The sequence below is a fragment of the Varroa destructor genome, unplaced genomic scaffold (genome assembly GCF_002443255.2).
Source record: "Varroa destructor unplaced genomic scaffold, Vdes_3.0 BEIS01000001.1, whole genome shotgun sequence".
Classification (NCBI taxonomy): Eukaryota; Metazoa; Arthropoda; class Arachnida; order Mesostigmata; family Varroidae; genus Varroa; species Varroa destructor.
The window spans coordinates 45,994,948-46,022,080 of NW_019211454.1; the positions used below are offsets into that span (position 1 = coordinate 45,994,948).

General features: G+C 41.6%; 2 protein-coding genes across 5 annotated transcripts in view; one reads left to right on the forward strand and one right to left on the reverse strand.

Annotated features, from left to right (window-relative positions):
- Positions 1-27,133, forward strand: part of LOC111244146 (uncharacterized) — a 93,514-nt gene that overhangs the window by 63,336 nt on the left and 3,045 nt on the right. For all 3 annotated transcript variants that reach the window (XM_022790886.2, XM_086978720.1, XM_086978749.1), the window contains 12 exons: positions 16,096-16,238; positions 19,032-19,187; positions 19,507-19,663; positions 19,979-20,166; positions 20,392-23,255; positions 23,651-23,767; positions 24,083-24,221; positions 24,916-25,101; positions 25,276-25,427; positions 25,855-25,960; positions 26,235-26,407; positions 26,762-26,911. In XM_022790886.2, coding sequence (XP_022646621.1) covers positions 16,096-16,238; positions 19,032-19,187; positions 19,507-19,663; positions 19,979-20,166; positions 20,392-23,255; positions 23,651-23,767; positions 24,083-24,221; positions 24,916-25,101; positions 25,276-25,427; positions 25,855-25,960; positions 26,235-26,407; positions 26,762-26,911 — 4,531 coding nt within the window. The remainder of the gene's footprint in view (positions 1-16,095; positions 16,239-19,031; positions 19,188-19,506; positions 19,664-19,978; positions 20,167-20,391; positions 23,256-23,650; positions 23,768-24,082; positions 24,222-24,915; positions 25,102-25,275; positions 25,428-25,854; positions 25,961-26,234; positions 26,408-26,761; positions 26,912-27,133) is intronic.
- Positions 26,910-27,133, reverse strand: part of LOC147758714 (uncharacterized) — a 37,247-nt gene continuing 37,023 nt past the window's right edge. For both annotated transcript variants that reach the window (XR_015320161.1, XM_086978878.1), the window contains exon 3: positions 26,910-27,003. Coding sequence is in view for 1 of the 2 variants with exons in the window: in XM_086978878.1 (XP_086835004.1) it covers positions 26,976-27,003 (28 nt within the window). In the remaining variant the exon portion in view is untranslated. The remainder of the gene's footprint in view (positions 27,004-27,133) is intronic.

The following is a 27,133-nucleotide window of genomic DNA, read 5'->3' on the forward strand; positions in this document are numbered from 1 at the left end:
TATATATAGCGATCACCACAAAGCTACTGTATCAGAATCTATTCGGTTCATCCCCCGTGGCGTAGTGAAAGAATTCCCCTATGAAACATTAACATCTAAGGTTCCACCTGTCTCTAGCTATTTTCACGTATCTAGCATTCGAAGCAGACGCTTCACAGCTCTATAGACGAAAATACTGAAGTACTTTCCGCCGCCACTAGGGCCATTTTCGTGAGTGGTCCATGTCGATTGTTCGCGTGCGTCCGTGCTTTTTTTGGGGTCGACTATGTCCCGATGTCATGGCGGATTTTTTTACCCACCCGCCCGATCGACCGACCGAAATCGATGCGCTCGTTCTTGCTGGTCCGACAACAAAAACGTATCAGACAAGAGTGATCTTGAGGAACTGTTTCTCATACGACACTAGTCATTAGGCAGCCATCTAGCTATAGATCTAAAGCCTTTTCTGTAGTAGTAGCAGCTCATCTTTATTGCGATTTCCTCAGGGGCGGTTTACGGCGGCGTCGCCCAATTGACGTAACGACATTCGTATTTTTAGAGCATCCCTCGAACAACAACGAAGATTTCATATAATTTTTACAACGACCGTTTCTTTTCCTCTCTCTTTTTTGCGTTGCTATCAGGATGGCACCACCCGCAGTAATAATGATAGTGCCGGCCGTATTGGTAACCGGTGGGCTTCGGAATTAATGATTAGCTAAGGCAATTCGGAATAAATAAATAAATGTATTCAAAACTCGAGTAATTGTAAATTTACGTTGGTGGTGATCTAGAACGATGGGTCAGTTTTACTCAAGTGCGTGTATAATCCAAGCACTTAGGCCGAGCATACTGGCCAAATAAAATGACATGGGGGTTCAGACTGGCAAGTGAGTCATCGGCGGCAGCAGCTGAAAGGAGTCGAGTGAAGCTATTTCTGATAGCGTCATTGGCAGAGAAGAACACTTGGAAAGATCATTTATATCTGTCTATATGTCCACTACGGTATTTTCAATAAGCAATGTCGATCACAGAAACAATAGCATGGCTGTCGTGTCATACGCTAGCTTAGAGATAGAACTCGAGAAAGAAGATCAAGTCAAATAAAGAAGAATGGACTTTAGTCTTCTTTGTACTTTGTCGGCCAGTACACTTTAGTCACCTAATACTGAGCATTTATATATTCGGAGTCAGTAACACAAACGAACGAAATGATGTCTGTATTTTAATAACAGCTGAAGGAAAAGCTAACGCAAATGGGTAAGCCCGTCCGGGAATTTACTGCTCGATAGATGTGTGCAATGTTGATTGACGTCCATTTTAATTCCGAAGCATATAGTTCTTCCACCAACGCTTGGTAATGCTTTTTCCTTAGGTTTCTCAGATGCCTGCTTATAAAGTTTCAAGCCTGGGCCTGTATTTTGTGCAAGATTAGAGACCACCGACCTCATTGATCTATATATGCTATCTTCCAAATCTAGTTAGAAGATAACAAAATTTTAGCACATTTTATACAGGTTCTTTGAGGGACTACGTTCATTAAAAAGTGTTGCTATCGTTACTTCGGGGCTGTTCTTACGGTACGTTAGGGATAAGTCGTATTGCATTAAAGTTTCACAAAAGATCCTGTTAGGTGTATAAATGTTCGAATCTGGAGTGTGAAATATGTGACCAGTGTATCCTTTATCGAAGTGTCGCCATGTTCGGCATAGGTATATAGAACACAAAATGACATCGTTCCACGCAGCTCATAGTTTTCCGTAGTTATTACCCCACGGTATTACTGTTTTATAAGTACTGCAACTCCGTAACGCAATTTAGTGTCAAAATGTTATAAATGTCTATTATATAGAATGTTATAAAGTGAACCTGGAGGCCACATGCGAATATCTCTACGTTCACAACGACTAAATACGTCATATGCGCCGATCGGACTGCTAGTGAGCCATATCCGATGAGAAATCGTTGCTAACAAACAAATTTAGGCAGGTATCAGTTAAAATGGCGGTTCCCACCTGTTGCTGCTACTGCTCTACTAATGAAGGGGAGTAAATACAAACGGCGAAAGTGCATGCGTATTAAAATCTCACAACTGAATGACGGTGTTGCCCAAATGATGGTGGCGCGAAATATATAGAATTACGTTGATTCTGATAGTTTGACGGAACCGTGACAACAAGCAATATGTGGGAGTCTACATGATTCAGCTGTTGTTTATCGGGTTATTTTCTACCGTAAAACCCAATGAATGGGCAACAATGTCTACGGGGGGCTAGTGACTGAATAGGAATCCCCTCAATGAATGAACATATTTACAAGGACAAACGGCACTAATCTAGTTTTAGGGTTCTAACGATAAGATTCTTAAAAAGCAACTGAAAGGTCACCTGTGTAACTTTATTGAAGGACGACCAACGAGTGAGAGAATCATTCTGTTTGAATGCGTCACAGAAGCATTACAGATTGAACATCTACTGCTTTATAGCCTGAGTGAAGGGTTTGGCCTTGAACGATTAGTAGCCATTACTCCATCTATGCGGTAAGTAAGCGCACTGTTATATTCATTCCTTAAAGTATTTAAATGTAAGCAATTTTTTGTCCTAGGAACGCCATCTTCAGCGTAGCCCTTATCGATCCTACAAATAAATGGTCGCATAAATACTCATGGAATTTCCTTTCCGCAGAGCTATTTGTAACCTTTAGGTTTACTTCGGCCGCATACCGTTGATTTTTGCCAATTTGCACGCAGGCAATCCTGTAATATAAACCATGCTAAAAAAACGAAAAAATGACAGAGTACGAATATTCATACACTATACGTATTTCCAATGCATAATATATTTATGCAAGTATATATAATTTTCTCTTCGTACGTTTCCCTGTCCGGTCAGATGCGCTTAGATGAAAGGAGATCGGAATGCTTTTCAACGGAGAACGTTCGATAGTAGGCCGTTGTCGTGGGTCGACTTGTCGCTCTGTTCTTTCGATGCCAGCACCCACCTGTTTTGCCCGCCGTCAAAGCGACTATCGCATATGCTTTACTGGGCAAATTGTCGGTCTTGTTTTTGCTTAATCGCTAGTGAACCGATGGTGTATCGGCCTGCCGTTTGTTCGATGTCCGGCAACGTTTATGGGCTACCGTAGTAAATTGGCGCGTTTGTTTTCTGCTGGTGCGAGAGTCGAAAGGGAAGTTTTACGGAACGCTATTTTTTTGCCTAAGTTTAACATGGGTCTTAGCAAATAAAATACGTTGTATTGGCTACGCATTGAGCCCAGTCAGTGAGTCGAACGAAGCTGCTCCCGGTCGGAGTTGTAACGATCATCGGAACTGCTGTTCTGCTCACAGTCCCTATCACGATCAACAAAAGGCCAATTAGCAAGAAGGAATAAAAATTGCCACCTGCTGCCAGAAAATTAATAATTATAACAATAATTGCGCGCCGTACTTTCCACCTATTTGAGTTGGCTAGAAGATACGTTATGGCAGCTTTGTGCAGTACAAGCGCTTTTTTTTTTATATCATCTCTTCTTTTCTTCCACTGTATTCCAAAAGCAAATCATTAAGAGCATATGTCGATGAATTAAGGCAGGCGTTGAAAACAGAATATGGCCACAACAGATACTTGAGCATGCTCTATTTTCATACGCGTTATATGTACTGACATTTATGTTAGCCGTATTTTTCTGTTAGACTGGTTGTTGGATCTTATTCTAGCATTCTATTTTATCTACTTAAAACATATCATTTCCTAAACAGACTTGCTATAATAATGTGGAATTAATCCACTGTGAACTTCATTGTGTTGTCAGAGTCGTAATCACGAAGTAGTTAAAAGATGGCGTCAATGCAGACGAACTATGAATGCCGTCCTAATCTTCGTTTACACCACCTGTGCTTTACTGGAAAAATTTTACGACCGTTGAATAATACAGTTTTGTATTAAATGATTTACATTTAGTAGCCCGTGTTCCTGAAGCTATGTTCGCTTTGTTATGCGAGAACTTCTATTCAATGACTTTGTTTTCCTCTTGCAAGCTGTTCAGTATAGTCACGATGTTTATCGACTACAAACGAAATAAACCGGTCTTCTTGTAATAAGAACTGCTAGCCAAGGTCAACAATGATAATAGAGTGCAGAGAGTCAGGGATCAGACTTCATAAGGAAATGAGGTAACGGCTTTGTCTACCGCTGCACGACAAACGAAAGCTGCTTCATTTAGCCGAAGCTAAAACAGCTGAATAGTTTTAATTCTCGCTTTAAGACACCATTATTGTATCACCGCGACACGGGCGCGTAATTGATTCAGTTGTTTTCAATTGTCGAAGATCTCTTTGAATAAGATCCTTTTGGATTGGTCAGTTTGGCTAGTTTGGAAGTAATTTTTCATTATGTCCCCAAACCTTACCGGCGGAACCAGGTTTTCCAAGTTGACTTCCAGGTAGATACCAATACGACAGGTTTTTCCAGCATTCTTCCGGCATTACGGATTGCGTTGTGGTCTTGCGCGTTCCAGCGTGACTAGACAATATTCCGCCAGAAATAACCAATAGAGCATAAGCCTCAGAAACAAAGAAAATGTCAGGATATTACCGTAATTTAAAATATTGTTCCAACTGTGAGTAATAATTATTTACGATGGCGTGGCTAAACACCAAATCACTCGAGTGAATCCTTCTCTAGATTACCGACATCGAGCTAAATGCTCTCGAGTGAGGTACACGTTTTTATCAACACAGACACAGAACTCTTTACGCAGTGATGAAGGTCCTGTGTATGAGCATACGAACGTGTATGCACACGACGGTATTCCAGCGTAACATTATACGTCCTCTCTTTATTCCATACACAATAGAAAGGAAAAGGTTTCCATTGACATTTATAAAGTGAGGAAATATCGCAAAATCTCTACATTTGAATTATTTGTGGCCTTCAGTAGAGCCTGTATATCTTCTGTAACGACGCAAAATCATAATGACGAAAAAGAGGTACCAAATAATAAGTGCTGTCTGCTGGAATAAGTTTTTTTCCAATAACATCTTGATCATTATTTGGAATTGGGCTTCACGAGCGATAAACATTCAAATGGCACGCACTCCATGAAAATGCCTGAGCTGTCACGTGTGTGATGCTCATCCCTACAAAGCAGACGCAGTATGCCTCGTTAGAGACCGGACCTTACATGCTGGTTGCTAGATTATTGGTACGATCTTCAACTGGGTGTACAAAAGCCCCGGATACGCGAACCCGAGCCACAACTAAAATACCGCATAGAAATATCTGTGTTTCCTATTTTTTTCGAATTTCAGTCGTAACTCGACAATATACACAATGTACCTGTAGTAAACTTCATATTTTTCTTTCATTTCGATCACTCTGTTGATCTGTGATTTACATCGCTTTTGTCTGCTCTGAGATAGCATTTCTAATTTCACAATAAAATCTGTAAGATCTATATTTAATCGTAAAAACTTTTCGTATTGAAGTTACGCCTTACACGTTACGGTTCACTCTGCAAATAAATCGCAGACTTTTGATATAGCACAGAGAGATGTGCGATATTCTATATGTGAGCGTTTAGTCGAAAACTATTCTGCTATATTACACTATGACAGTAGGTTCCCTTTTTGTAGCGAGAAGAACTGCGAAGAACTTCAAGTCACTGAGTCATTATCATCCGCTTTGTCGCTCGTCTGCTTGTTCAAAGTGGACGCGGCAACAGAAAATCAACAACCGCCCACCGCCTCCGTCTGCATCACCGACATCCCCTTGTATCCCTGCGCCCCTAGTTCGAATTTATGCATAAGGTCATATTTGTACGTATCTCTTGGTTGTCTAGCCAACTACGCTTCGTGCTAGTTTTTTTCTCACTTTTCAGTGTTTTTTTTTTTGACGCCGGTTTTATCACATGCTATTCTGTCGCGCATGCGCGCTCTCGATCTCTGTCTAGTTTCTATTGTTCAAATGATTTTTTTACCTGGAAACATATTTTAGTTCATCTATGTTACACTAGTCATTAGCGTGATGGACTAAATTCTATAGACGAAGGTGCTCATTTTTGTGCGCTGCGAGGCAAGTTCTGTCTATGATAATAATACTTATTCGGCTTTTGACAAAATAGAAGCAGCTTAAAGATTACTATAGATGCATCAAATCTCCATATCTATGATGGAGTTTTTAGGCGAGGCGAAAGCTAAAACCAGCAATAACAACAATTCATACAGCCAATGAATAGGCGACTACCTACGAATTCAGGCATCGCATCGTTTGAACAGTCTTGAAGTACTATAAAACGAAGGAGCTAGGACGGATTTTTTCAAAAGGCAATGCAACAAGGTCCCATCCGCTTAGCTACTATATAATATGCTCCGTAACGCGTCCTTCTAACCTGTTCAGATTTCACCTAGAATTTTACAAAACTCGGCCCAACAAGGAGTGTAATCGGGATGAAATATCTTCAATCCATTTTATGGTAGTAGTTATTTACCTTAAAAAGAATATATCAGGCGGGGCAAGACATTCGACAGATATGGATGATGTGTATATATATAGTGTCGATATGGATAAGACTCTTAAACTGCTAAGTGAGCTTTTTTTGAGACTGCTATAGGCTTTTCCCCACCCCATAGTGCATAAATTACTAACGAAGAGCGATAATAACAGATCATGCGCAATTTTTGTGAATGTTCGACCTTATAATGTTCTTGTTATTTTCTTTACCCGTCTTCTACCTACCTCATCCCTTTCTACCTGCCTCTGATCCCCTCTTGTTCTCCTTGAGATGAACAAGTTCCTTACAGTAACGGAGTTTTTACTTTTTAAATTGTTGCTATGTTTGCTCGTTTCATGCGACTTGGCTCTGCCGTCGAGTCAATGGCAGAAATGTTCAGCAACGATTTCTGCAGCCTGTTGCGACTACACTTAATGAGGTACGCTCACTAAACGTTGCAACGAAACTAAAAAGATGTCGTGTACGTAGATCGGAAGATGATGACTTGGAAGTTGGAGCCCCTTTGCCGGGCCGGTATATGACGTGGTCGTATTGATGACGGCTGTTTGTCCTGATAATCGTTGATATTGGCGCTAATCCCGCGCTCATGTTGTTACCGACGTCTCATCGATTTGTCTTTGTCACTTTTCGCGACGGCGGATAAATGCCAATCCATAATACGACGTAACGGACACAGCTTGCAACAGACCTCTCTGCAGTAGCCTGCATTTTCTATTTTATTTAGTTTTTTAACAGCTGGAAAATCGAAAAAAGTACCAAGTCGATAGCTGAACCAAGAAAAGCTGTTGTTACCACTTGTTCAAGTTCGTTCAGCTGAAACAAGCCATAGACTTTTCTCGACGTACCGCCAGGGCAACTTTTTGAATTTTTCTAAAGTATGTGTTTTAATACGAGGTACGATTTGATACAGGCAGATGTAGCTTTGGTGTTATCTATTTAATGGCGGTGCTGACATGATTGGAACATAGAAACTGGGTGCGCGACACCCAACTGACATAAGCCCCTGCTTGATAAGAAATGAAGCTTGAGAAGAATGTTGTACGTTACGCATGTTGACGGCTGAAGTCCTCCTAAAATATTTATACTTCAACCTTTGTATTGGTGAGTGAACCGTATTAAGATTGATTGCAAAACAGCAAACAACTGGTTAATTGGATCCTAACTCCACGGATCTTACGAGGCGAAGGGTGCTTCTTTTGTCACGTTATATGTATGCCGTGAGCCGAGGCGTATATCGCTAATGACGTACGCCAAACAGGCTTACCATACCGGCTCATGTATAATACTATTTTAGGTTGAATATTAGCAAGTCTCTTGAGGGTGTTATTAGTTAAAGTTGTCTGGACGATACGGCGGACGAAAACCAGACTATGTCCCATAGTATCTATTAATACCTCTAAGTAGAAAGTTGAGTTAGTACTTTTAGGAAACATTGATCAGCTTTCAAATATCATAACACAGTTATTACCTAGGGTGACAGTGTATTGAAACTAGTGCGACAGTCTATTTTGCCATAGAGTGAACATTTCCAGATCAAACAAACTCGTCCAAATCGTATCTATTGCAATACAAGGGAAATTTCCTTGTATTGCGATAGATCGCTACGATGTCTATAATCAGCTTTTCAACCTGCCCCTTCCGATGCAGTACTTCTGTAGGAACGGCGAAGCGAACCTTGTTCACGCTACCGCTAGTTTATCAAATGCTAGATATGAAAAACTACCCTATAATGATTTGATAATCGTTCATTTTAGGTTTTAGATGGTTAGGTTTTGACCTGACTATTAGCACGGCCTTACCATGTACGTGTAAGCGTAGCAATCGAATGTTATAAACTGTTTCTAATAAATCGGCTTTTGGCCAAAGCATCAGTTGGGAACGGATCATCTATTTTCGTTGTCCACTGATCCCGAGCAACGAAGGCGTGCTTACCTTTCTAACACCTTCGGCTATATTTAATTCATAGACATGTCTTTGAAATCGCCGCTTAGCATTTCGCTGTCAAAAAGAAAAAAAAAAAAAAAGGTTGAATTATGCCTTTCAAACCGAACCTGTTTTTGTTTAAAATCTATCGCGGAAAATTGAAGTCTTTCAGTACCAATAAGCCTTCCCAAGCTTCCTGTTCGTGGCGAGCTGGACACGTTTCGAGCATGTTATGGGTAGAGGCGCAATGATACTTTCGATAGTCTTACATTGCGCCTGCCAGGCCGACTTCTGCAGAGCCTTTCTAAACAAAATAATTAATGAAAAGTATCAAAAACATTTTGACGTTGCATCGTGACTAGCACGTACACGATTGCAACAACTCCAACGAATGCAATAATTACATGAAAAAAAGCATAAGCGACCAGAAGGGTTTCAATAGTTGCCGTACGATATGTCGAACAGTTCTATCAAGCAATTAGAACTTCGACGTTATGAGGTCGATAGTCAAAGGTCTCGGCACCACACTCACCGTAGCAAGCCATTGTACTAATAGAGATCATTCAATGAGGCGGTTTGTCAATCTATTTCTAATTCGACTTTCTACATTGTTGAGATGTTCAATGCAACAAATGCTTAGACGGCCTGTCATGGTACAGAACGTCGCGTTTCGGTTACTTGAAGAACATGTCGATCTTTTTTCAACCACCATATTGAATTTGGTGCCGAATACTAGTATTTTCTAATTATTAAGTTTTCATTCTTAGCCTGCCCTCCTGCGGCTCGGCTCGATAAAACGGCAGAATGCTACCACGTTATTACACATGCGTTTAGATTTATATTCTACTTAATTTCTACTTCCAGCCGTTGCGCTCGACTTCAGCAAGACAGCGTGTATAGACATTTCAGTCGTAGACGTTTCAATACATAGGTAGTTTGCTCAGTATGTAGACACTTAATAGCTAAGGAACGGTGACGATTTTTATTGTCTACTTAACGTGCCGTGCTCGCAGATTAGTTCGTCTGATCGTGTTTGTTTTTTCTTGTTAGTATCGTGCTTCCAGCGTGCAGCCAGGTAATATAGTACAGATTTTCATTTCACCCACGATACGATTGCGTTGTCGTTTTCAAGTCTCCCTGCCAGATGAGAAAACCGACTCGTATGGTAGGTTTCAACAAGCGGACAAAAGTCTAGTTCGTTTTAGCTTCCCTTTACTAACGCGTAGAAATAGTGTCCTTTTTCCAATGAACAGCGTTAACTAGTTCAATCGTGCTTCGTCTTTATCACGTTTTGCTTGACGTAGATTTACAGTTATTCTGGTAGTTAACGTGTAGCTGTTATCGTGGGTTTCGAAGGGCAAAAGAACGAGGAGGCGGGAAGGTTGCTCAATGCGAAGCGTGCTTCGGCAGGGTGAGTCGCCTTGCGGGAATACTTAGTATCTTTAGTCTGCTAAATGTCTGCTAAAATGTAACGAAATTAAGGGATTCCACAGTACGAACGTATACCATTTTGCAGAATCGATATGTATAATAGCGTTTTCTTTTGTTTTTTGTAAGCTAAATTCACAAAATTATCTCTGAGTATCTTTCCAAAAATTCGGAGCTGCTCTCTCAAAATAGACGTACCTGATTAATCAGTTTGACGACGCATATCAGTACGATCACGAACGTGCGAATTGAAAGACCTTCATTCAAGGCCTAATGAGGGCGAAGCTGCTAAATTAAGTTCCTTGCATACTTCGATGAAGTTCCACTAATAAATATATAGTGTAATTTATTGTATGAGTGAGTTATTTTGATGTAGCTGACAACTTCTTAAAAGTTAAAGGGTTTGGGCGTTAGAGTCAAGCTCCATGCGGTATACGCAGAGCTGAAGATATTTCCCGATATGATGGTAATTTGTTAGACAGCCTTTATATGCCTTTCACCTGATTGATTAAGATAGTCCAACAGACAAAGATAGACCAACATTGACAGAAGTCAATGTTATGAATAGTTCCGACTCGGGCGCAAAGGACCAGCGATATCTTTGTTTTGTATTCGTATATCGAAGTTACTTTCGAATGGAAATCTTTTCTGTTACTGCCAATAGGAATTTGCAGAGATCGACTTGACAGCCTGTCACGGAAAAGGTTCCCTTAAATCTGATTCTGAAAGATATCTATTTATCCGGGTACATTTTGACATTGTATGAGTTATGGGTGGGTGGGTGGGTGGTTCATATGCCCGTACATACATGCCGGAACATGACGACATTCGAATGTCGAATTTCATACTTCAATGGAGCGTTAAATCAAACAAGTTCGCTAACAAAGCAAGAAGGACTCTGATTGACTCTAGATATCCTGGTCCCAATTTAGATCGTTTGAAATTCGGAAAAACTATATTGTAGCCGTTTATCTACGGTACGTGTGGCTTGATTAAGTCGTACAGCTCCAAACAACAGATAGGGGATCAACGACAAAAATCATAATAACAAAAAGAGCATAATAACAAATGTATGTATTAACATAGACGACTGTCGGTTTTAGTAGCGCTCACCACTGGTAGTATCGCTGTTCTCACGTCAGGCAACGATTGATGTGATATGTTATTGTCTACGAACGTATGCGACGGCGATCTTGACGACATCTAAGCCAGGGTAAATGGAGGCTTGTGGCGACTAATCATCTAGAAGCGTAAAATCAGAATGGCAACAGTTAGGTCTCCCAGTTCATTTGTGCTTTGCGCAGAGAGGGCCCTCTTTCCACCCCATTTGTCGTTTATTGCCAGCGTCAAAGCTTGTCTGTCGTTTGCCTAAGCTTTATTTTGTCTTCGTCAGACAACGCGCTCCTCATAGTAGTTCTTGCTTTAGATAGCGTTTGCGAGAGCCTTTTCATAAACAACGATGACAATTCCTTGCTTTCCCGTTTGGTTTCTTTTGGCTCTTTCTTATATTTTTCAGCATGCTACTGTGCGTGGGCTTGAATATATATCTGTATGCGTGCTTGTGTATATATGCCTTGGAACTTGACTTGTTGCGTTGGTTATTGCCACAGGCCGCGCGCGCGGTGTATAACACTTCTACGGGGGTTTTGCGTTCGTTATGCGTGTACCTTCTCCAGCGGGTAGCATCGATTACCGCGCAAAGTCTGATATCAATGACCAGGGCCCATTTTCTCTCTCGATCACCTAACAGACCAATCCGTCCGATTCAATTCGTCCTAGCTCAGGTCCGTGCGCTTGTCCATACGCCCGCCCACCTACATAGCAATCCATCCTTCGTCTGTTTTTTATGGTGCGGCCACACACGTGGACAGAGAAGCACGCGTAGTCTTTTCGACACGTCGAGGGGAGGGGGCATACTTTTCTTCGTCGTTGCAATTTCGCTCGGCGAGTGATCAAGCCGTCGTGCTGGGTCTCTGCTGCCAGGTTACTGTCTTTGCTCTTGCAGTTTTCGCCGTAGCAGTGTCTGTCACAATTCGTTCTATTCATGCATTGTTCGGTAACTTTTTTTCAGCAGTTCGATGAGTTTCACGTATTGATTGTACCATATACGCGCGCACGAGTGAGGGGTCGATAGCACCGAACCGGCGACACAGAGTTTGCAAAAGAGCAAATTGCCCTTCCGTCCGTGAGACGTTGGGGTAAGGCAGGAGTGGGTTGCTGCCATTGACCCATTGCGATGCGTACAATACCAAATATTGACCGAATGTTTTTCAAATACATATATGACTTGGGCGTTGTGGACAATGTAATGTTTCAATTCAGCATCGGAGGTCAGGGACGAACTGTTTCATTTGGTCTCAGTTTGGGTGTATAACAGTAGACGTTGTAATATATAGTATAATATAACATGTACTCTTATATATATATATATAGTATAATATAACAGTGGACTTAATAATATTCCATTTCGATCTTGAAATGGTTCCACTGAAGGTGAATGGCTTTAATATTATAACTTGCTGGAACGACGGGGCCCACTAGCAGAATAGATCATGAAGATTTGCCTATCATCGATTCTACAGTGTACGGTTTTTGCTCGTCTTCTTTTATATATATATATATATATATATATATATATATATATATATATATATATATATATAGACATAGCTACAATTAGGATGACCAATGTAACACGCGTGATATTCATAAGAATTGCTTTGGATCTTGTGTTCGTTTGAATAAGGAAAAATATCTAATCAGATATTATTATAGATTTGTTCGTTCTGCACAAACGCGGCAGGGCGTAGTTTTTTTCATGACAAGAGCCAAGTGTAAGTAAATTTTTACTCAAAATGCGTTTTTAAACTGCGCCATCACTTGGGCTATACTGCGCTTTTTACACGGCGTTGCATGGATGAATTTTTTGCAAAAACAATTGCCAATTCAGCAGAATCGAGTGGCTATTTCTAAAACAGGAAACACTTCGCAGCTTCATTCATCTTCCTTAGAAGGGTTTCAGGCAGCCAGCGGCACAGTATAGTTACCATTACGCATACGTTCGTTCAATTTTCCATTAGAGCGTTCGGGCCAATAAAACCATTACTAGGGCTTTCACAGCTCCGTCTAGAGAGGACGCTACCTAGCAAAAATGTAGGTTGACGATAAAAATAAAAAAGTTAGTCGATAAACCAGAACGTCTTTCAGCGTTCAACTTCGATCAAACTGGATGGATCAGTGTCTTTCTTTGCTATTAGACTAACAAACTTGGCGACGATGCATCACGAATAAACAAATCATCAAACAGGTGTGATACACGATGACCACTAGAGAGATCTCGTAATCAGTTTCTGCCAACCTTACTTACTACTTGCAGCTCCGCAGCATCACTGTGCATTATTTCCAAGTAAAATAACAAGCCGAGCAATAATGCTGCTACTGTATCAAGACGATTGTTGGATAAAAGACAACTTTGACGAAGAATAATAGTGGAACTCATTGAAACGTGAGTGAATTTCTTCTTTACGAAGCGAAATAACGGTGCTCTCGAGGAAGCTACGGGCCTACGGGGGATTTCAAAACGAAGGCGCCGATGATAGGGCCAGTGCAGATGACTCCTGAACAAAACCTTCTTAGAGCTTATTGATACTGTGGTATATAACAAGTGTGCAGCCTACTGGTATTCGACAACTTTTCTAATCGTAGAAGTCAGTCAGCGGTTGTTTATTCCGAAGGCACGGGTCGCTAAATCGTTAGCGTCAACCGCACACATCTAGATAGCTAGAATATCCAAGCCCTGTTCAGGCAATGAGCAGTAGAACACCTGTGAATTCCGATATGCAATGCTATGGCGAGCAGCCTTTCGGGAAGATTTATCGGAACGCTAGGGGTGTTCCCAGTGAAGACCCAATAGCTCGGGGAGTAGGGTCCGAGGTGGATGGAAGCGATAAGGGTGTATAACGGTCCTTCTCATGCAACAACCGGAACGTCTTCGAAAAGATAATACCAACTTCGCTACATGCGTGGTACTCGCGTTAAACAAAAAAACCGTCAACATAACCGCACGCCAAATACGAACGCTCAAAGAGACACCAAAGAGAAAAGCATGACGCCAAAACCATATGTTGCAATTCATACGAAAACATACAGTCCCGATTTCGAAGCACCAACTGTTCCAGCAGAACTCATTAGTGACCATTCGAATCGGTTAGGGGGGGCTCCTAGAATATTGGTTCGGACGCCAGAACGATGAAAGGTAACGTAGATTAGATCTGTTAAGAGAGTGACGAAAAATCGCAATGCTTCTAGGTTATGTATATGGTGTAGATTTGAAGGCAGAAGAGCAGAAAAATGTAGGATATATAATATGTTTGAGAAACATGAGTGGCATACGGCAGCGCCACTTGGAGGGCAAAAGTGTAGATTGATTGTAAGAGGAAGGAAATAACTCAATAATAAATTATCTGTCATTCAGCCGTAGACTCAGACGGTCAGAGATGTTTACTTCTTTAATAACGAGGTTATCTGAACTCGTATTATAGTCGGTGTCGTTGTGCTATCGAGCCTAGCACATATCCTGTAGTCACGTACGATGTTCTCGATGAATGCACGTATTTTGTTTTCTCTCAAAAGGCAATTCTCGATCGAGAGGTATGAAATTTCTATTTTTCCTAATAATCGATTTAGGTGTGAAAGCAGACCGTATGTGTATCGTTTGTAATTGTTTTCCACTAAGCAGAGAGTTTTACCTGATTTCGCAGAGGCTCAACTATAAAACACAAGCAGGCTTATGTTTGCATAAGCTCGAGAATTTAAATTGTAATTTTACTTTGTAATATTGTATGTAATTGTAATGGGTAATTTCTTTTATCAAGCGTATATAGCACTGAAGTTCCCGCCTATTTGACACCTTCTACTTACTTGCCGCATCTATATAATTCTACGATGAATCTACTAAATTATTTTCTGTTCAAGTCAACCTTGAAAACCCCGGATAGCCCCACAATGGAAACGCGTACATTTTTGTTCTTTGCTCTCTTTTTTCGGCTCTTCAGAGCTTACGCTTGTGTTACACAACGAATTCGACATCGCCGGTAATGGCAGAAATCGCCGTGTTCCTGATCAAGTACCCACACTGGCCAGCCAGCATTCGTTGAATCAGCATTGGCGATATACACCAATGGGTGTAGTTAATCGGCTTTTCACTCGATACGAGTTCGTTGGCTTGCTGCCAGCGCTGGCATTGCCCTAGCTGATGCACTTATTTTTGGATACATGGAAGCGTCAGAAAAGATGGGGGCGATCTTCTTCTCAGCCTTCTGCTCGCGAGGGCTTTCTACAGTGGAAAGCTCTTCGTTTGTTGTTCGTTGCCGTCCAATCTTGTGCCTTTGTCGTTATCACCTGTCTTCTCTCATTTTCAATTTGACTGACGATCATTCTATTGACTCGACTTACTAGCGATTTTCCAGCCAGAAGGTAAAATACGCACATGATGAATTTTCATCATCAAAAAACTGCATCTTCCGGAAGAAAACGTGAAAAAATCCAAAAATTATAAAATGGGGTATAGAGATAGGCTATATCCGATTTAGAAATCTGGACGAATCAATGTTCTCATTTATTACGAGGCTTCACTCACTGGAAGGGATCTGATTTTATGTGGGTAAGTATTAGTAATTTATTTATGTAAGAGCTTGTGTCACTTTGTCTGCACGTTCTCAAGCCCAAACATTAATTTATGCTATAAATTTCCTATAAATATTTAGAATCGTTGTCCTTACCACGTGTCCTATGATACCCTGCTGGGTGGGCTGAAAGCGTTTATTTTTGTGGTTTTTATGCATTAATAGATGAAAGTATAGATCACCATTTATGTGTCGTCCATGTCACTAGATAGAAATGTCGACCACGAAAGATCTACAGTCCAGACACTTTCTCCGTTATATAGATGCTGTTTGAAAATTTTTTTATATAGGCCATATTTCCACGCGTCGGCCAAAGGCTTGTTTCCTGTGTTGTATAATAAACATAATAGTAATAGTTTACGAAATAATAAAACCATCATACATTTTTTAAATTCTATGATTTGGAATTCGCTGTGTGGTGCGCCCGTAACAGACGATTTGTCATAGTTACTTCATAGCTAGTGGTTACATCTCGAAACATTTGCAATAGATATTTTCAATAAAGGCCCATATGGAATTGTTAACGTTTTTTTCTATTCTGTTTGTTTTCGCCCATCGTGTTTTCCTGCAGGGGTGAAAAATTATACCTCAACAAATCTGAGAACGATCTCCGCCCACATCCGGAGATGTCACCTAACTGTCGTAAATGGATGTTATTTTTAGTGGTAGCCATTGTCATCGCCTTAGCCTTCGCCGTTGGCATCTTCGTCTCGGGTATGTAAAAGTCATTCAACTTACCAAAAATAAATACTGCATGAAAACCATAGACCTTTGAAACTATTCAAGTTCTCGATCAGTCTGTGCCTGTCTCTCGATCGAGCTATAGTACGAACTACAACTTCACTCCCATCCAACTTGATTTAAATAATAAATGTAATACACTTAAAGAGTTCGGATAGTCGTTTGAAAATAACTGTTCTTCAGCTATCAGGTAAGGCAGATTTGCCTTTTCGTTGAAAAAAAAGTTGACGAGATCAAACTTTTTTTCAACTTATTATGTGTCTAAAATAGAATCGATGGTGACGGACAGCTAACTGAAGTAGATTTTTCTGTTCAGTATTGTCTAATGTGATCGAAGAGAGTCCTTCATAGTCTTAGCACACTTACATGTTTAATTTTCGATAGCGATTCTGTCGATCGATTTAGATTAGCAAAGGTACGCGTGTAACGACTCTCTGCTACTGATTGCAGCATGAGTGCCTCATTTAGTCACTGTGCAAAAGATATTTTACCGTCATAGTAAGCAGATCACAGACAAAGGTAAAGGTGCTCTCACCATAAAACAGTAAACCACTTCTCTTCTTGATTTCTTATCTCCTCAACGAGGAAAAACGTTTTTGCACATTAGTCATTGACTATTGCTAAAACAACGTTAAAGAACACTTTAACTTAAAGTAGTTTAACTTGCTAAAACAAGTTCCTCACCTTAGCTGCCAAGTTTTTCAGCAAGAAGATACTTTCAATTACATCTATAACAAATATTTTTTATATACGCAGAAATCAGCCAGCTAACTTCGGCATAGCTGACGAAACTTGAATGCGGTGTTACCCTCAATAATTGACATTGTACACACATCAAAACTTATTTGTTACCATTTGTCTTGTGGATTGAAAAATATATACAATGTACATACGGACATGCCAATTTGCACCGCTCGGCTGTCTGCACCGATCGAATAAGTTGTATAATTAATGCAACATTAAATTGCATACCACTTATGAGGATTAATCGATACGTAACAACATTGCAATCGTGCTTAACAATAGCGGCAGTCCAATGTTTCCAGATGGGAAGATACGTACCAAAATTTCTCATTGTCTTCTCCGATCGTTTGGTAACTTCTAAGAAAAGACAGTTATAGGATTTATGCATCATACTATGCGAAATTGCAGATTAACGTGCACAATTTAACGTGCACAAAAGTTTAGCCTCGATTACGAGTACGCAGTCTCAGTTAACATTAACCTATCATTAGAGCAAGAAGGGTCGTGGTAACAAAAACAGAAAACATTCTTAGTAGAAAAAAAGCATAGGATTCAAGTGACAATGTTTACAGGTCACCAAGCCATCAAGACTCGTGATGGGCCCTCTTCCGAACTAAGCATTTTTTAGCACTTACAACTGAAACGTTCACATAAGGTCATTATTTGTCGCGAATACAATCGATGGGCTCGTTGGTTAAAAGAATTGCAAAAGGATTTGCTTGTTAATAGCTAAATCCTGTTTTTTTTTTTAGTAGGTGCCACAATAATGGAATATAGATATGGAGGTCTGGCTGGTAAACCGATTTGTTTCTAATTTGGCTTTAATGGCGCTAAATTTCAAAACATTATAATTTTGTTACAATATTGCCTTCTTCAGCAGCAGAGCATCCTTTTTTTTATCTGATAATAAAGGTACGCGAACGAATGACCATTGGTGTACCGCAATCGTTCGTTTAGAGTAATGAAACTATGAGCAGTGACCTCATGTTATATGGCCGCACTTTGGCGTCGTTATAAGTTAGAGAAGTACACAGATCTGCCGTTTCAGTTGGCGACGTGATACGGAATGAATCAGGTCAATCATACGTCCAAGAGCTGTGCTGAATTGTGGTGCCTCAAAGCAGAAGCACTTCAAGCTAAGCTTCACAAGCTATTAGCAACAGTCTTATGCAAGGGATCATCCGAAAACTATCTTGAAACGGGCAACTATTTCGTTATGATAAAGATGTGATAATCAGTCAGTGAAGTCTAGATGATCAGGCAATATTTTTGTAACCCCACTTATTTTTTCGGTTACAAGCATGACATTAAATGATACCCCCCTCCCGAGCTGTGTTACTGGCAACATTAATATTGTCGATAGGTGATATTGTTTGTTGTTATTAGTCATAATTGACGTGTGCATATGTAATATATTCGCCCATGTGGAAATTAATTAAAGGTAGAAATTCAACAAATTTCAGTAAATCCAGCTGAAGTGTCCAGAAACAAACAACGGCCTGCGTTATACTAAGGCTTCGCAGAAAAAATGTCATTTCGAGTATATTGATATACTAAGCTAAGCTTGCATCTTTATTTGATCCTATTTATATACATACGTTAAAGGCAGTGTCATTACCGCTGGGGAGGCGACAAGCTAGAAATAATTTTGAGACTGTTGTTACTCAAATAAGACGGCAGAGAAGTCCTTGCTGCAGTTATTATTGCAGTTATTATGGACTGCTATTATTGCTCGTTGCATTTACTACGTAAATCGGAACGTGGTAACATAGGTTAGTATTGAACCGTGTGACACCTAAAACAGGTTTCAGGCAGTATACGGGTCTTTAAATAGCATCTTATTTCTTTGTTTGAGCCAGGCCCTGTTATAGGTATAAAAGTACAAGCAAATTAGGTGAACGCTCAGGTGAGACCTTTTCACTTAACAACAACTCGATGTTGAACATCTGCCAACCTAATCAGAATGAGCTGAAAACCCATATAACACATTATCGTACGATGTGATCATTTTGTTGTATTTAGTCCGGTTAGCTGGATCGAATGCTTCAAGTAACGGTGTTAAAAGAGGCGGAATCGGTTCGGGAGGCGTAGCAATGCCTATTAACGACAATGATATTGAATCAACGACACGGGTTCCAGCAATAACCCCACCTGTTCCAGAAGAAGAAACTACAGCAGGTAAAGAAAACAATAAAATAAATGGCTGGAAATGTTCTGTCAGTCGTTGGCTGATCAAGACATTTTTAATATCCTTCTCGATTCTTGCTAAGGCAATGCTGATAATAGCATACATCTCTCATCTAATATGCATAATGAGGTATTGATTATATGTAATTACTAATTTCGAAATAGCTAGGTATGACTATGTAAACGATTCGTGGAACTGCATATCAGGGTTTGCATAGCTTTATAATAAAATGCTGCCCGATATGTTGTTAAGAGTAATATTCAGAAATTAGAAGTACGCGTATGATTTTTTTGTTGTGACCTGTCGCAGCTCTGCACAACGCAGTTCTAGTCTCGTTGACGCTACCCGACCAAACGTTGACAGCAAATCTCAGTGATCGGAATTCACAGGAGTTCAAAAATCTTAACCGGACGCTCATCGAACTTATCTTGAAGTCGATGGAACACTTCGATAAACTTCCGACCAGGTATTTTAAGAATACCAGACTTTCACACCAACATTGGTTTTTTGTTGACAGCTGACAGAACAATGGAAATAAAAATTGAACAAACAAATAAAAAAAAATTAAAGAATTAAAAAGAACCCAATCTAGAACAAGAATCGTACCGCGTCCAATATTGTCTTTTCGCGAGCCAGTCGTGATGCTTTGCATTTGTCTATGGTATGCTGGTTCGGAGAAAAGCTGTGACGCTTTTTCAGTGCTAGTTCGGAGGTCTTCTGTTGAAATCGTTGTCAAAATACTATAAGATAGATCAATCCATCGTATATTGTTGTCATGCAGCGCTCGCATTGTGGCACTTGAGAGCGGATCGATCAAGGTAAAGATTGCGTTCGAATTTGAGGAGGAGCAGCCAGAGCTCGGAGCCCGCGTGAATCAAGCGTTACGCAGATTTCTTCATGCGAATGGCGGACATTTTGCTGACGCAAGCGGCGACCTTACGGTGCTGTTAGATTCGATTCAGACCAAGGGTAAGTATCTTTGAGGTAATCCTCAGATAAATAACCGGAATAAGTACTACTTTCGTGGTCGATCAACACCTGTCAGAGATGTGTGTGTGAAGTTCTTATTTATAGCGGATTCAAAAATCCACTATAATTAGCGTACATATTTGTCTTATATAGTGTTAGATTCTCGCTTATCGGCTGCAATAAGGTGAGCATTATCAAAGGGGTTGTTTATACGTTCAATTGCAGAGATACAAAACAAGTGTCGCAGTTATCACCTGTGTTCTTGGCCGGCGGTATGCCGATGGGACTATAGAGCGGATGAGCCAATTTGCGAATGCCCCCCTGGTTTTGAACATGCTTCCTACGACAGCAAAACGTGTATTGAGGTATCCTATGAAACTACTACACCACAGCCCGAACCGATCCCTACTAGCGAACCGGAGCCTTCTAGTGAACCAGAACCTGCAATTGAGTCCTCGACTCCTGAGCCTATATACTCCCCGATTTGTATCTCGGAGCCAACCTCTGAGCCGTCCGCATACACGTCCGAGCCAAGTCCAGACTCATCATCCGAGTCCGAGTTTACAACCACTACTGAAATCGTTATCGAACACATATCGCACGCAAAGCCCAAACCGCCCCCTGAACCCACACCGGAACCCTACACCGAGCCCACCGCTGAGCCCGAACCCAAGTTAGTGGAAACGACAGAGCCTTTCACATCAGAGACAGCACTTTTTATCGCTTCCGTAGCGGAACCTGCTCCTGAATCTACCCCTGAACCGAACGCGGAGCCTACGGCAGAACCTTTTCCGGATTCGACGTCTGCATCCTCCGCCAAACTCGTTCCAGAGCCGACGAGCGAAGCGAGCGACTTTAAATACACGTCTGACTTTTCTACCCCGGAACCTGCAGCAGAGCTTACCACAAAAATGTCTACAGAAGTTGTGTTACCCCATGCAGACAATCGCAACCCTAAACATCTGGAGGACAATAACAGCGCAGTAACTGCTGAACCAGCCCCAGAACCCACAACTGAACCGACCCCGGAACCCACAACTGAACCGACCCCGGAACCCACAACTGAACCGACCCCGGAACCCACAACTGAACCGGCCCCAGAATCTACAGTTGAGCCGGCCCCAGAATCTACAGTTGAGCCGGCCCCGGAACCGACAGCTGAGCCAGTTCCGGAACCAACAGTTGAGCCAGCCCTGGAACCGACAGTTGAGCCGGCCCCGGAGCCGACAGTCGAGCCGGCCCCGGAGCCGACAGTCGAGCCGGCCCCGGAGCCGACAGTCGAGCCGGCCCCGGAGCCGACAGTCGAGCCGGCCCCGGAGCCGACAGTCGAGCCGGCCCCGGAGCCGACAGTCGAGCCGGCCCCGGAGCCGACAGTCGAGCCGGCCCCGGAGCCGACAGTCGAGCCGGCCCCGGAGCCGACAGTCGAGCCGGCCCCGGAGCCGACAGTCGAGCCGGCCCCGGAGCCGACAGTCGAGCCGGCCCCGGAGCCGACAGTCGAGCCGGCCCCGGAGCCGACAGTTGAGCCGACCCCGGAACCTACAGCTGAGCCAGCCCCGGAGCCTACAGCTGAGCCAGCCCCGGAACCTACTGCTGAGCCAGCCCCAGCGCCATCTACAGAAGCAACTCCGGAACCAGTTAGTGAACCTCCCGCTGAACCTACTCCTCCATTAGCTAGTGAATCTTCAGTAGAACCAACTACAGAATCAGCTAGTGAACCGTCCGCTGGGCACGAATCTAAGTCCTCAGATAAAGTTACTCCAACTCCTGAGTCTGAACCTCTAGAACCTGACACCGACGAAGCCAAAGAAAAGGCTGTATCCCCTAAACAATCGGCTACTGGGTTGCAACACGAACCTTTTCAAGAAGCAACTTCTGAAGCGGTAGCCGAGCCTGCAGCAGCGCCCATCCTCGCGGGAGCATCACCCTCAGATAGCGACAAGGACTCGCCATCCACCGAATCTAGCGACCAGCCTGAACATGCGATGTCCCGTGGACCCAAATCCGCCGAGTCAGAAATTACGACTGTATCAAGTGAGATTTTAGCGAGCTCCACAGTGTCTCCAAACATCCAAGGGTCACTAGCTGACTTCAAGTTCACCACGTCGGCACCACAGCTCTCGTCAGAGCCGGAAGTGTCTGAAGAATCAAAACCTTCTTCTCAAGCGGAAGTCTTAGGAGAGACTACTACTGCATCGATTGTAACACAAGAGTCTTTTATATACAGCTCGTCACTGATCCCACTTGATCTGAAATCATCAAATCCCAACGAGACATCTTCTACGGAAATTGTTGCGACATCGGTCCAGCCAAATACCACCACTCGCGCGGATGAAAATTTGCCCAATGCGGAAAAATTTATTGATACCACAACGGTCTCAGCTTCAGGTGAGACGTCACAAAGGAAAGGTTTATCACTCGACGAAGAAGTGACCACGGTTGCCGTCAATGAGACAACCAGCATTACAAGCGCTCTCTGTAGAGAAACCGAATTTCTATGCGACACGAAGTGTATTGACCTGTCATTGAGATGTGATGGTTTACTTGATTGTTTCGATCAGTCGGACGAAGCAAATTGCGTCCAGACAAAATGCGAAAGGAACTACCTTTGCGCAAACTCGACAATTTGCATTCCGCAAGCGCTTCGCTGTGACGGGGTCAAAGACTGTCCGGACGCTGACGATGAAGCAGATTGTGCTGAAACTATCGAAAGCTGTGAGGGTTTATTGGTGCTATGCCCAGACAAATCGTACTGTATAAAACCTAGTCAGGTGTGCGATGGTGTATTCAATTGTCGTGACCGTTCGGACGAATCGAAATGCCAAGAACGTAACGATTGTGAGAATGTGCAGAAAAACTTTTTCTGTCCTAAGGAAAGTCTTTGCATTGACGGTAGTCTACGTTGCGACGGTCACAAAGATTGCCAAGATGGAGCAGATGAGCAAAACTGTACATGTCTTCCCGAGCAGTTTCAGTGCGATAATGCTTACTGCGTGAGCAAACCTAGTGCTCGTTGTGATGGAGTTCTAGATTGTAAGGATGGAACTGATGAATTGGACTGTCTAAGAACTGATGATAAGCTCACTGTAGAGGTAAATAATCTTTTAATGTGGGAAATATTCTGTCGTGGCACTATTTTTTGCTAAAGTCTAAGTACGATGTATAAACTTGATACTACCCTAATTACAATTACGGTACCAAGTTGTTATTATTATATATAATAGTTTACGCTGATACTCATCGATTTGTTTATTTATTTTAAACCCTTGCTGAAATACTTTGCTATCTTAAATTATATTTTAGATAATCAACCTTCTAGCTCGTCTAAATATATTTATACACTGCTCTTTCATTGTTATTGAATAATATGATGATATATATATCATCATATTATTCAATAACAGTGAAAGAGCAGTGTATAAATATATATATATATATATATAGCGTGCGTGCTTCCACTCAATGCATTTTCTAATGGACAATATAGGTATTCGATCCAATGCAGCAACAGTTTACTCTTCTGTGCGGAGATAACTTCACAGCAAGAATGAGCGACGCTGTCTGCCAAGAAATGGGATTTCAAAGAGCTGCTAATTACGAACAGGTACATTTTTGGGAAACCTATTTTCACTTTTTATGGGGCTAATGATTAAAGCTAGATGAGGCATTCCGACAATTATCAATTAGCATTTAGTTTTGCTTCTAAGCAAGTAGTGTCTGCCGGTCTCAATTCAAATGCTCTCGCCAGTCACCAGCTAGCCATCAGTCATTATCTCGCTTTGCTATCTTTGGCAAAAAGTGTATAAATGTGTACTTCGAAGTTTGTGGCTTGGTTTGTCACAACTGCGTTACCCAATAGCAGTTCTCTTAAATAAACACTTTTATCGAACCTTTTATGAACTAAAACGTGTTTATCCAGGTCAAATTGGAACTCAATGGCACGCAGTGGGCATCGTGGGATGAAAGTAAGACAGCTTCATCGGCACTATTTTCTGCTGGAGTCCAAGGAAACTCGTCCTGTAGTGGCTTAGCGGTTCGTTTGCAGTGCCAAGAAATCGGTAAATAGAAGCCACTTTGTTTTTTAAAGTGTGTAATTCTTAGGTTTTTGCTGCTTTTAGGGGGCGGGAGGATGAAAAGGCGGGGCGTAAGTTCTATTTCCTATATTTATTACACCTGTGTTATAGTGCAGCGCATGTCGTCCATAAAAGAATGGCGTGGGTACATGACCGAGCACATGCATATCATGGCTTTTACAGAAATTCCCTAAAAAAGTTAACCGAATCAGCAGCTTTGAGATAACCTAGGCCAAGGATCAGCCAGATGTAAATACAGATAAACCAAAGACTGTTAGTCTTAAAGACACGTTTTGGTCTAGGTTCATGCTGGGAGCATGCTGGGAGAATAGCTAACGGCGATACCGGACATAAAACCTGAAACATAGAGAGACAGACCAATTTATAGTATAGGAATTTGTTGATTGCGTAGCTTGAACATGGCTTAAGCGGAATATTGTAAGTTGAATATAATGAAATCTATCGTGTCACGCTGCAGCTTCAATACTTTAACTAACCTAATATAACTTACCACATATATATATATTTGTGATCTAAGTCTATCTGATATGTTTTAGTTATACACTAGGTTCACGAACAACTGGACCTAAATTAGACAACAAGACATCGATTACGTTCCTGTGACATTCTACATATATGATGATACTGTAACCTATTTGTATTATTTTCGATCTTTCAGAGTGCACGCATAAAGGTCAAATTGAATTCCTTCGCCGTAGGCGTGAGACAGGTGCTGTGGACAGTGACACTGACGAAACTCCCTGGTCATACCTCGTGCTTGTAGTAGGACCAAACAATTCGACTGCGTGCCATGGGCAGGTTATCACACCGCAACACCTTATTACATCGGCACTCTGCCTTAAAAGTATGTCTCATTCGTGGCGAATTTTCTAGTACCTTGTGTACCAAAGTGATTGATTGTTGGCAAATATTACACATGAATCCTACATAATACCTAGTATCAGTTCCTGAAACGTCAGTTATGCAATCAGCGAACTTACTATTTCAGTAACCAACAACTCTTCTGATCATGCCATAGGTCTAGAAGTAACAAATCCTGATCAGCTGAAAATCTATTCATCGCACTCGGGAGACAGACGACGCCAGGAGTTCACGGCCCGCAGTGCCTTCTATCATCCGCATTTCTCGCAATTTCGATCTAAGATCTTACCAGATTACGACGTTGCTGTGGTACGCTTAGGTCCCTTATAGCATTTTAGAACACGCGCGCGATTGCCGATAGCTTTGTGGTAACTTCTGCCACTAAATGCTTTGTTTAATATTCTACCTACGGAGCACCTGAAAACGACTTTAGTTATTTCTGTCACTGTTGTAAAGAGACTTCGACGACCTATTAGTACCGCGGTGATGTTCATCTTATCTCATCAGTTCTCACGAAATTTGCCACATATTGCTGGCCCTTACAAATTATAATATTATTAACATTGGAATTTTGGACAAAGTGAAGTACTATATAAGCACACCTGCTTTGCGGTATCAGATATTCATAAGCTTCCAGCACATAGATAGACGCTTCAATATCATTTCTGGCTACACATGCAATTGCGATAGGTTTGCGATCAAAAAATCTAACTTTGCTTTGAAATGATTGCTGTAGATTCGCGCTAAAATACCGATGACCATAGCTGACAAAAGAATTCGTCCCGTTTGCATCTATAAGGACGTCCTCGTTCCCGGAATAACGTGTTTCGTTGACTCATATGGTACGTCAATAGCGTGACATGCCTCATACCATCGGCATAATCGTACTGAATTTTTAAGGAGTCCTTATATTCAGCTATGCATCGTGCGTGCAAGTATTTATTTATCGAAAATTTCATTCACGATAAAGATATGGGAGCTGTGCAATTTGAGAGCACGAATCAGGCAGAATGTTTATACGCGGCCGGTCAGAATGACCGGTAAATTTATTAGTGTCTACTCTATGCTCTAAAAATATCGGTACGCTTTGATTTAATGCTACCCACTTGTTTATAGGCAATGGAGTGGCTCGTTCACATAACTACACCACAACAGTCTCGAAAATGCCACTAGTTATTAACGATTCTGCGCAGTGCAATCAAGAGATGATCTACGATAAGCAAGTGTCCCAGCAGATGATTTGTGCCTCTGCCGACCTTAGCGGAAACGCAAACCGTCAGCCCTGCGATGTTCGTTGCGACCATTTGCTTAACATTTTAATTATTTGTTGTTTAGTGCACGGATTTACACCTTTCCTGTCTCATGTCCTATAAGCACTAAAAAATTTGATCCACAATGGTCATTGATAGACACTGAATACACTTGCTATTTATTGATACTAATTGATACGATTTCCAAGCATAAAAAAAACGTAATGCGTGCTACTGATAATGCTAAGCGGTATATTGAACATTTGTCAACAGTACTTAGAACCCCAATTACAATGTAAAGGTATATTATCTTTAGAGAATAAAACTGGTCCTGACTTCTCGTTCTTATTCCCAATCTTTATGCACTGCAATGTCTTCGTCGACGCTTTACAGACTGATATTGGAGCGCCCTTAATGTGCCTATCTGCGGTCGACAAATGGAAGCTGGCGGGCCTACTCTCGTACCAAAGGTACTGTGGGCGATTTAATAAACAGCCAACGATCTTTGCCAGTGTTCATTCCATGCAGCCCTGGATCAATAAGGTAAGTAGCTTGCATTTTGTGCGGTGTTAATATTCCGCCGAAAAATAGGCGATGTAAAAGCTTTTCAATCGACACGACGTTTCAGTATAGCCCTAGGGCAGAGAAACAAAAAAACGGGTATTTGATTTAATGATTTTCTAGGAGCTTTTCTCTTTCTTATTCTCGTATGATTATTTTATCAACAAAGAACTTGAATCGTTAATGCATTAAATATTTAAATAG